At 34.6% G+C, this 12294-nt stretch overlaps 1 protein-coding gene across 35 annotated transcripts in view; it reads left to right on the top strand.

Annotated features, from left to right (window-relative positions):
- The window catches only part of PPHLN1 (periphilin 1), a 230353-nt gene extending 219857 nt beyond the window's left edge, over positions 1–10496 (top strand). For 32 of the 35 annotated variants that reach the window (XM_072798313.1, XM_072798317.1, XM_072798302.1 and 29 more), the window contains one exon: positions 8122–10496. In XM_072798313.1, the coding sequence (XP_072654414.1) occupies positions 8122–8316 (195 nt within the window). In that variant the 3' untranslated portion in view covers positions 8317–10496. The remainder of the gene's footprint in view (positions 1–8121) is intronic. The other 3 variants (XR_012017482.1, XM_072798298.1, XM_072798306.1) reach the window with 3 other exon arrangements.
- Positions 10497–12294: the final 1798 nt, after the last annotated feature.

Here is a 12294-nt window from a genome sequence, read left to right as displayed (position 1 = left end):
TTATTAGAATCTAATTTATTTGAGCAAGGTGTGCTATATTATAGACCAAATCTAGGGCCTGCACATAGTAGGGGAGTTCTTTTGGCTGGCAGGCACAGATATTCAAATTCATTCAAACTCATATCTGCATTTACAGATTCATTAATATCTGTAATTCTCCACTCACATTGAGAAGATGAAAAGCTCATCATCCAGGTCCAAGCAAAACAGATCCTTCATTTATAAGCTGAGATGATCAGAGCCATATACCTATCATTGAGCCTATTTTGCTTTAGATCTTTTTCCCCTCTTAACATTTTGTTATGAAAAGTTTTAAATATTAGGAATTAAATACTACACACCCATACACTCATCACCTCCATTCTATAATTAATATTTTATTTTCTTTGTCACCTATCCATTCCTGTATTCATCCAGTAATTCATCTTATTTTTTGATGGTGACAAGTATGTTGGAAATCTTAGTATAGTTCATTCCTAAATATTTCAGCATACATGTCTTTTTTTTTTTTTTTTTAGCATACATGTCTTTAAGTAGAGTTCAATATTTGTGGGTTTTTTTCTCTTTTTAAAGGAGTAAGATATTATACATATATCAAGTCTCTCAGATCCCTGCTGGCTCCTTTCCTTCTTAGAGTTGTCATTCTTGTGTATGTTTTATTGATTTTAGAATATATGTGTATATTCCTAAACTAAGTAGACTATTGTTAAAACATACATATATGGCCTCATGGTTTACGTAGTTCCTTTGCAACTTTTTTCACTCATTATTAATTTGAGGTTTGTCTAGTTCCTGTAGTTAATGTCTGTGAGATCTGTTGTTGGCATTAGTGAAAGATTGTGTAGACTCTGGAATTCATTTATTTTTTTTAAATTTAGTGTATTATGATTAAAAGAATAAGCTGGAAGTGGTTAAAAAACTAAGTATTAACTTTGGATCCTGTAAATTTATAAATTGATCTGTATTTATGGATGAGAATTTTATAAACTTTGCTAAGAGTTTGTAGCATTATTCCACTTCATCATTAATCTTGGAGTTACTTTTATGCAGCTGTAATAATTGTACCTACATATGAATGTAGGCGGTTGAAATCTAATCCATGTGTTCATAATGTATTTCTTAGCAACTACCAGTGTTCTTTTCAGTTGCTGTGCTTTTAAGAGCCAGTGGGGCTGCAACTTTGAGGAGGAAGTCTCAATGATATCTTTTTCTATTAATATAGCACAAGCAGCAACATAGATTACAATAGTTTTGACACGTTCTGCATTACTATAGACCCAAATTAAAGGGTTTAAGTTTATCTCCAGTATTTAACATCAGTATGCTGTTACTTTTTTCCTGACCTCATCAACACATTAGACATTATGAATGTTTCCTCATATATTAAGCCTCAATTGGAGTTTCTTTTTTTAACTTACATCTTTATACACATTTCATCAAAACATTGTAGAACATTTTACAGATACTAATTATTATATTTCACAATGCTCCTTTAAAAGTGGTAAGCTTTTATGTATACTTTAATGGTAGAATAATTGCAAATATATATTACTTAATTTACCAGGTCAACACTTACACTACATCTTTACCTTTTTTCGGACTTCTCTGTCCTCTGTATTAACACTGTTTAGTAGAGTTTTCTGTGTGGATGGAAATTTTTTATATTTGTACTGTCTAGGATGATAGCCATACTTGCAATTGAAATAGGGCTAGGAACTGAGAACCAAATTGTTCATTTTTTATTTTTATTTTTTGTGTACTTTTTATCTTATTGAATTTATTTATTTTTTTCTTCATTATTATTTTATTATTTTTGTTAATTTATTTTTTATTGGTGTTCAATTTACCAACATACAGAATAACCCCCAGTGCCCGTCACCCATTCACTCCCACCCCCCGCCCTCCTCCCCTTCTACCACCCCTAGTTCGTTTCCCAGAGTTAGCAGTCTTTACATTCTGTCTCCCTTTCTGATATTTCCCACACATTTCTTCTCTCTTCCCTTATATTCCCTTTCACTATTATTTATATTCCCCAAATGAATGAGAATATATAATGTTTGTCCTTCTCCGACTGACTTACTTCACTCAGCATAATACCCTCCAGTTCCATCCACGTTGAAGCAAATGGTGGGTATTTGTCATTTCTAATAGCTGAGTAATATTCCATTGTATACATAAACCACATCTTCTTTATCCATTCATCTTTCGATGGACACCGAGGCTCCTTCCACAGTTTGGCTTTTGTGGCCATTGCTGCTATAAATATTGGGGTGCAGGTGTCCCAGCGTTTCATTGCATCTGTATCTTTGGGGTAATTAAAATTTAAATAGTCAGATATGGTTAGTGGCTCCTGCTTTGGACAGCACAGCATCTATAATCTCCACCATGCCAAGAAACTTCTCTTGCAGCTAACCAGCCAGACCTCTAGTTTCCCAGTATAATCAGTAGGTTTTGTTTGTCAGCTTCTTTGATTTTTCTCTGATATTTAATTGACTATATTCTTCTTTTACAAATGTTCTTCTTGGCATCTGTGCCTTCACGCTTTCCTTGTTTTTAGTCTTCCTATTGTCTCTTCTTTGGCTGATACTGGTGGTTTTAGGTATCTACTCTGGCTGTCTTTTGTTCTCAGAGCCGACTTTAGCCATCTATACAACATTTACTGAGTATCTACTTTCTGTCAGACAGTGGGGTTAGGAAGAACTTATTCCTCATTGCCAGGAACTCCCATAGTTTCAGCTGGCATCAGTGCTAAATATGTTAAGATCTCACTTTACTCCCCTCTTTGTACTTCCTTCCCAGTCTTTCTCCCTCCCTCCTTCCTTCCTTTCCTGCTCTGTTTTTTTTCTTCCAAAGTGCAGACTTAGTAATCCACTTCCTGTTGACAGGTGCCTCAATTACATACTAGATATTGAAATTATCTCCCATTCCCTCCCTTTTGAAATAAATAAAAATTAAAATACCTCCCACCCATCATTCTTCACATTATTACGTCTATATTGCTTCTTTTATTTTTTTAAATATTTTACTTATTTGAGATCAGAGAAAGAGAGCACCAACAGAGAAGAGAGGCAGAGGGAGAGGGAAAAGTAGGCTCCCTGCTTAGCATCACCTTCATTTTGGGTCATGATACTGGGAGTGGTAAAAGGGGACATCCTTGTCTTGTTCCTTATCTTAGGAAGAAAACATTTACTGTTTCACCATGTAATGTTAGCTTTAGGGTTTTTGTAGATATTGTTCATTAAGTTGAAGAAGTTCCCCTTTATTCTTAGTTTGCAGACAGTTTTTGTCATGAATCAATTTGTCGTGGATTTTGTTAAAATGCTTTTTATACGTCTATTATTAAGATCCTGTGATTTTTTTTTCTTTTCTAGCTTATTGATGTGATGGATTGCATTTATTGATTTTCAGATGTTGAACACGGCTTGCATTCCTGGAATAAATCCCACTTGGTTGTGGTGCATAGTTCTTTCTGTATGTTCTTGGATTTGCTAATATTGGTGTTGAAGGTTTTTATTTTTTTTTTCCATCTATGTTCATGAAAGAGATTGGTCTGTAATTTTCCTTTGTTGTAATATCATTGGTTTTGATAAGAGGATTTTGCTGGCCTCAAATTGTAGAGAATTGGCATCATTTCTTCCCTTAGTGTTGAGTAGAACTCACTATTCAAACCATCTGGGCCTAGTGCTTTCTGTTATGGAAGGTTATTAATTGTTGATTCGTATTTTTCCCTAGATGTAGGCCTATTCGAATTATCTATTTCTCCTTGTTTGGGTTTTGGTAGACTGTCTTTCGAGAAATTGGTCCATTTCATCTAAGTTATCAAATTAATGGGGATATTCATGATAACCTTTCTAATGTCCATGAGATGACTAGTAGTGGCCCCAGTTTCAACTTTGATATTAATAACTTTTTTCTCCTCTCTTTTTTTCTTGATTACCCTGGCTAGAGATTTATCAATTTGGTGTTTTCAAAGAATCAGCTTTTGGCTTCATTCATTTTCCATTTTACTATTTTCACTTTCACTAATTTCTGCCAGAGCAGAAATCAGAATTTTTATTTTTTCTCTCTTTGGATTTAATTGCTCATCTTTTTCTAGTTTCCAAGCTTAGATTATTAATTTTATTGGTTTCATATTTTCTAACATGTATTTAATGCTATAAATTTCTAAGTACTGCTTTTGCTACATCACAAAATTTGATAAATTTTGATAAATGTTTTCATTTAGATCAAAATATAATTTCTCTTGAGACTTCTTTGATCCATGTGATTTTATGAAGTAGGTTGTTTAATCTCCAGTTCTAGGATTTTCTAGCCATTTTCTGTTGATTTCTAATTTAATTTTATTGTGATCTGAAAGCATACTTTGTATGATTTCCGTTCTCTTAAATTGGTTAAGGTGTGTTTTATGGTCCAGGATGTGATCTGTCCTGGTGAATGTATCATGTAAGCTTGAGAAGAATGTGTAAAGTACTAACTGGGTTTTACCAGGACCAAATCAAAGTATCTGTAGGGCTACATTTCTCTGGAGTCTCCAGGGGAGAATGTTTCCTTGCCTTTACAGTGTCTAGAGCTGCCTGCATTCTTTGGCTGGTAGCTCCTTCCTAAAAGTGCATCACTCAGTCTCTGTTTATGTGGTAGCATTTTCTCTGTTTCTACTTCTCCTTCTTTCCTTTTTAAAGGCCTCTAGTGATTACATTTTGCCCCTCTGGATAATCCAGGATAGGATAAATCTCCCTATCCAAAATGTGTAACATAATCATAGCTGCAAAATTCCTTATACCATGTCAGAGAACACATTTTTAGGTTCCAGGGACTAGGTATGGACATCTTGGGGGCAGGGATGTGAAGGGCATTATTCTAATTACCAGGGTAATAGAGCCAGGATTTAAACTCGGTAAGCCTGCTCTTGTAACCATTTCTCTGCTCTTTCTGGCTTCCCTACTACCATCTACATCTAAGTGTCTTCTTTCTAATGTCTTTTAATTGTCTTTGTTTACCTCTCCAACTAGGATGTGACCCTCCTGAAACAGAACATAGAGCATTTGAGCAAAATAAGTTCAGATAAAGGAAATTATATGAAATGATGAGGTACCAATAATAGAGAAGATAACTCATTTGAATCTCCAGACTTTTAAGGCTATATGCACGTCTGACTTTTACAGTTAACCTCCAGTTACCTCCTAATATTAATACAAATTATGAATTAAATCTTAAGTATATGCATATATATTTAAATTTACATATTCTGCTCTGGCTGCTGTATTAGATAGTACAGCTCTGTAATCTCTACCATTCCACCAGTGGTAGAATTCAGCTCTTAGAGAACTTTAATGCAAATGCTGAAGATTAGGTTTATCTGAAATGAAAATTCTCCTAACAACTTACATTGCCTTAATTTTTGGTTTCTCGTTTTGTGGACACAGAGGTAAGGACTAACTAAATGTTACACATTTTCGAGGAGTTTTATGTCATGAGCAATTTTAAATAGAACAAACTTGCTAGACACTCTTCTTCCAGTCACTGAAGAGCATAATTAATAGTAAGAAGCCTTGACAGTTTTAGTATATTCCTTTATTCCTAGAAATACTTGGTGAGAATTTAACTATTATCACAGGTTACTCTGATAAGTACTGTGTGAAACCTCATTTGGGTAGTGTTTTCATTATCTTGGCAAATTTAACTATATTTCTATGCAGTTTGTGTAAACCCCACCCATACTTTAACCCGATTCCCATTTTGATGAGATTCAATCAGGGGAAAAAGCAACAACAAAAAAATCTTCCTGTGTGGCCTGTAGATATCAGATCTGAAGATTATTAATGCATTTCCAGCCAGGGACCATAAGCAAACAAGCTCTCCTACAGATAACTACACCCTTCCTGTTTGGGATTGAGTTTACTGTGGAACAGATTTCGGAAATAGGTTTCTGACAGTTGTGTTTTTTATTTATAAAATGTTGGAGGGTGAGGTTCTTCCTTTAACAATAAGCTAATTATTTCCTGTCTAATGCCCAACCACTACATTTTAAATAGTCTTTTAGAAAATTTACCCCTAAAAAAAAAAAAAAAAAAAAAAAAAAAGAAAGAAAATTTACCCCTTCATGGAGAATTACGTTGCTTTGGGTAGTTCTGGTTGTTCTTGTCTGCTAACATACGAAATTTGCCTGTTACAATGAATAATTCAAAAAGAACTTACAATTAAAAAATAAAACACAGTCTTTAAATGCGTGTATTATCTTGTCTCCAGAGTGATAGTACTATTTACAGCTTAAATAAATGTATGAACACATTTTAATATGCTTTTACCTTTGATATGCAAATCTGTAGCACATTTATGTTCGGTAAATATGCTAAACGAAGAGTTACAGTTTAGGTAAAACAGATTTACATTAAAGAATTTGCAGGTTAATTCAGAGTGTAACATTATCCTCATCTTCTACATCTGTTAAAAAAGAAGCCTATAAAATTTAGGCCACCCACAAAGTGGTCTGCTGAGGCCTGTGGTTGGTGTTAGAATGCTGTTATTATGTGGGCTAACTGGTTTGGTAAGGAATTTACCTCCACTAGGACTGAAACATCATGGTTCTGACTTTCCCCCTTGGGGACTGCATTGGCTTGACTTGGGTACTATGTTTTTTAAACCAGTCAATGTGCTCTGGTGCCCTGACATCATGTAATATGTGAATGGTGTACTGTTTTCTAAGTTGGTTTGTTAGAATAGTAATATCAATTCTGGGTCATGGAAGAAAGCTTAGGATAAACTGGAATAAATGGTTGATTTAGAAAACAGTTGAGAATTAAGGTTAATGGTTATGAGTAAATCTCCTCACACACCAATGTGTGGGGGCATGGGTGAGATGGAGAAAGTAGCTAAGGCTTTACATATTTCAATTTCTGGGTTCATTGAAGAATTTACTCTGTTAATTTCCTTGGGGCTTGTGCAATGATTTTAAGAGCAAGGAAATGAATTTAGTACAACTTACCAACCTAGTATTGCAAGTCAAAATTAACTGTTCTTCTTGAAATAGCTATTGTTAAGGGATAAAAAAATATTGTCGATATTTAAAAAATAACAGTGGCAACTACAACAACTAGTAGCGATCATTAGAGGAATACAAACTCATAAGCCAAGCCGTATCTCAGGTCACTCCTTTCTAAAGTTTTCCCAAATGAATAAATCCTTTTTCAGATAATAAACATGTTATATTGTTTTTGTTAAATTTAGAAAATTTTAAATTCATTTAACAGTTCTTTTAAATCAGATAATTTCTATTTCACTTCTCATGGATACTTAACTAATTTTTCTTTAAATACATGAACTACAGAGTATGAAAAATAGCATAGACATCTAAATTACATTTTGTGACTACAAATTACGGAAATGGTATTTAGTGGGGAGAAAACCTAGCAGTTTTTGGATAGGGAATAATATCCGATTGCCTCTGATAAAGATTATATATACATATTGTATACATATTGAAGCAAAATTGTAAAATATGCACATTGAGGTAGAAAATATATACATGTATTCATATATTCATGTGTATATGTATATATGCGTGTGTTTATATATACATATATGTGTATACATATACATGGATGTGTGTGTATATGACATTGTTTTGATCTTAACTCTGCCTTGGTGACTTTAACTGTGGTTAAATATTTATAACTTGAAAAGTTTTTATCAAATAGATACAGAATTTGTCATCTGGTCATGATTCAAACAAAGAATCTAAAGTTAGGGGCTCAGAAACTTTTTTATTCCAAACAAGCAAATGAATAAATCCATGAATGTGCCTTACCTAGTGAGCCTTTGTTCTTAGTTCTTCTCTAGTCTGATGTCCTTTTAGTAGACTGCCTAATGATAACAAATGCCAGGCCTAACTTCTGTAGTCAGTGATGTGGTATATCGATGTTTTTCTGCTCATTCATGTTGTCAGCATATCTCAGAAATAGAGGATTAAATAGTGTTTGACAGTAGTGACTCCTCAAGGGTGAAGGAGGTTCAATTGTATCTCCCTTTTAGACTTCAGCATCATCATTTTGCTAACTGAATCAGCTCAGTGTATGGGTAATTATTTTTACTCTTAGCTAACCACTGTGTATTTCACCTTTCTAGGTTTACCGACAGGACTGTGAAACTTTCGGGATGGTTGTGAAAATGCTGATTGAAAAAGATCCTTCATTAGAAAAGTCTATACAGTTTGCATTGAGACAAAATTTACATGAAATAGGTGAGCGGTGTGTTGAAGAACTCAAGCATTTCATTGCAGAGTATGATACCTCTAGTCAAGATTTTGGAGAGCCTTTTTAGAAAATTACTTGCTCAGGCAACAAAAAATGTTACTAGGTTGTTTGTTTTTTCCTGGATTGTGTAAATCCTTAATATATGGAATTTTTGTGATGAAGAGAAACACTTTGATTGCCGACCACATTTCCAATGTCAAATATCTAAAATAGTCGAAGATATTTTAATTAGAATTTTAAAAATCTACATGTAGGGCCTCCTAATCCATACTTATCTTCCCCCCCCTAAAATGATGAAATAATTTTTCAAGCTTTGAAAAAGCAGTCCTGGAGAATAGCTCATGTTCTGTTGTCTTCTATAGTGTGCGATCATTTGTTTTGGTCACAAACAATTTGGTAATTTATAGGTTAGAGATCATTCCACTTAAAACATTTATATTTTGCATTTCATAGTCAGTGATACCATGTGAAAATGTTAGAATTCTGAGTTGTGATTTTATTAACTTGTTGCTTGCTTATTTTAGGCTTTGTAACTTTTAGTATGTTTAAATATCCAAATAAACTGAATACTTTAGTGTCTTATAGAATATTTGCTTTGAGACTCCCATTGTGATAAAATAGAGCACTTAAATCTCAGAAAGACCCCTTATAAAATCCTATTTTTCCAAGTAAATGAACTCAATGTCTTCTATTAAAATAATCCTAAAACTCCTGACCACTCTTCCAGATATAGGAGTCTTAAATAATATCATATATAAGACCAAGAGAAGGGGCAATTTGAAGTGAAAGATGAGAGCTTTTCAAATGAAAATTTCTTTAAAAACTTCTAATTGAAAGAGAAAAATTTAGAATATGATGGAATAATGCAGTTTTTTTTTTCCCAAGGCCTATATTTTCGATCTCAAGAAGGAAGGTCATTGATAACATATCCATAATCAAACCATTTACAGATTATGCATTTGTTAATCTCCATTTGTAGTCTTAACAAGATCTTTGTTCTGATGCCCTTTTTAGGGGTCCTTAGCCTTCAAAGGTGTTCTTTAAAGAAACAAAGAGTGGAATAGACAGTAAAGTCCAGCACAGTACCCCTCACCACGCAGTCTGTGGAAACAGTTCTCCATGAGCAAGCCGTCCAAATCACGGGGTAGTTAAAAATCTGACTGAGGCCATTAGGATATTCTACTCATTTCCTGATCCCCTTCCAGCTGGCCAGTGGCATTTAGCCAAAATATGTATTTCTGTGGCATTAGGAAACCTTAAAAATCATGCTTGTTATTACTACCCAGTTTTATTATCTTCCCATCCTCTTTCCATTTCCATTCTTTTCTCACTTGAATTCTGGTGTTATCTTTAGTGGCCTATATTGATAATATGTAAAAAGCTACCCCAGAGGAGCTACAAATTATATTACAAGTGGAAACAGCAGTATAAATAATTTTGGTGAATCCTATAATGGGTGCCTCAAAATATGTACTATGCTATTCCACAAATATAAAAACTGCTTGAACACAATTATTTTCTTAAGTTTCCTATATGAGACTGCCTTGAACTCTTATTTTTGCCATTTAGATATTGAACATAAGCTAAAACTAAACCCCATACAGCGTCTCTGGTAGTCTTCCCTAATTATGAACAGTGATTTTATTTGTTACCCACTTTAGAAAGACTAAGAAAGTACTGATACTGTTTCTCCCGTACCCCTTTGTTTTTCTTTTCCTTAAAAATTCTGATTCTAGGATTCAATTCCTTTAGTCAAGATATCAAAGTTTAAAAATAAAAGTTAAGAAACTACCATCAAGGCAAAGGAGTTGTTCATTTTGCTGAAATTCATTAAACTAGAAATTCATTCAACTAGAGGTTTTACTTACGGACTCATTTAAATGTAGGTTCAACTGATAATTTCTTCTCTCCTTCCCCCAAATTACATTCAACACTTAAAGCTGTTTATAGCTTGCCATCAGCATTATTCTGGTAGGCTTGTCAGTGTTAAATCTGTTTGCTTTTTAAAGACCGATTTTAGGATAGTTAAAATCAGATAGTTGAATTCAGACTGTGTATTTTGCAAAATGTTCTTGATTAAAGAAATTTGTTTGTAAATTATCCATTGTTTTGAAGTATGCCCAATTGATATGATAAATGTTTCATTGTCTTACCATAAAGCTTTGACTATCAACAGGGGGAAAGCAGATATTGTGAAGCTTTTTGTGAATTTTAAAAGTGTAAAATAAAGCAACCAGGTTTAAATAATTGGATTGTCTTTTTTTTCTCTTTAACAGGCTTAAAGTATTTTCCGGAAATGTAGATTTTTATTATTCTCTACTGCAATATTATTCAATGTTCAGTTCACCCACTCAGCATTAGGATGGAAGAACTGGGAAACCATTAACTTTGGTGACTTAAGGAGTCTTGATAACTAAGCAAGCAATTAACAAGATAAGACTGAGCACAGAGTGCCCAGTAATTGTGTAATTATGAATTTAAGTTTCAGAGAATACTAGGATTAAAATCCTACCTCTTTATAATAAACTCTGGAGGAACGACGTCTTTATGACGTGGTTCCTAGCACAGTTTGGAATGTTGTAGGTACTTGTATCCGTTGGCACTTAAAAAAAAAAGTGACATTTGACCCCTAGGTCTTTGGAGGACTAGGACTTATTCAGGCAGAGAAGGGGAAACAATAGAAGTCTAGGAAGAAGGAATGGTATAGAGAAAGATACAGGCCTGTGTGACCAAAGCTGGCTGGGAATGATGGGGGGACAAATGTAGGAAGATAAGTTGACAGCAGAATGAATGATTCTGAATGTTTATAGTTTTATCCTTTCTCTCCTACTTACTCAAGAATAATATTTGAAAATCGTACCTTTGAAAATACCTTTGTATTTATTCCTGCCAAATAGATTGATTTCTCACAGCCCCTCAGTCACTTACCAACTCTGAGCCGGTTTATAGACCCAGAACCTCCCGAAGAAAGAGAAACCCAGGTACCCTTAAGAAAGGACTCCATCTGCACTGTCCAGATACACAGTGGTTTCAGTTTCATTTCAGAGTTTCCTGCAAGGGAACCTAAACATCAAAGAAGGCTGTAACAGTTCTTTCGCCACAACTTTGGAGACCGTGATCTTGTTATCCCTGAAGTGTTCATACCGACAGTATGCAGTATCGAGGGCAGCCAGCCACCAAGGTGACTTTTCAGCTGTAATACTGCTCAAATTGACACCTGTGAGTAATGCCCACACTCTGCTGACCAGATCAAGGTTAGGGGGTTATGCACAATACGTTTACCATCCCCTTCCTGCCTGTTCACTTGAGAGCACTGATGTTACTCAATTCAGTGAAGAAAAGAAAAAGTAGGGGAGGAGGAGGAGAAAGGAATGACTAATAACGAAGGCAGTTAGCAGAATCTCTTCTCCCCCTTTCAATGGTAATAGAGTTGAAATTGAGTTATATGACTAACTAATTAGAACTATATTTGCTGTGTTCCCCTTTGCAATTAGGTGTGACCAAGTGACTAAGTCCATTCCTATGGTGTTTGTGTGGAAAGTACTTCTACTTCTGGCCTGGGGCCCTTAGAGAGTAGATATGCTCCTTCGTGATTTTTTTTATCCATTCCGCCGAAGTAGTAGCCATAGCTACTCAGCCTTGCTTTGTTGCAGAGCCACAAGATGGAAGGAACTTGGATCCCTGCATGACTGCATGGAGTATTAAACTGTTATATAACAGAGGAATAAATGTTCTCCTTGTTTAAGCCACATTATTGTTTTTTTGTTAGCAGCTCACCTTTTGTTCACATTAATGTAAGTGGTATTTGAGGGTTAGCTTCACTGAAGTTGGTGCTCAGTAGGCTGTGCTTACATTGTAATAATTGATCTTGGGATAATGGAGACTTTTTATATAAAAGGCTTTGCCAGTCCACGGAGTTAATCCCAAGTAGTATTTAAAATCTCACTTGGTAACAACATCAAAGTCTGATGCATATTTGTATAGCAGTAGAGACAGCTCGATAATACAGCACATCGTTTTTTTGAGTTCTGTTCCCAAGGATTTC

The sequence above is a fragment of the Canis lupus genome, chromosome 25 (assembly GCF_048164855.1).
Source record: "Canis lupus baileyi chromosome 25, mCanLup2.hap1, whole genome shotgun sequence".
Taxonomy (NCBI): Eukaryota; Metazoa; Chordata; class Mammalia; order Carnivora; family Canidae; genus Canis; species Canis lupus.
Note: the sequence above shows the minus strand (reverse complement) of the source record. Positions and strands in the feature narration are given on the sequence as shown.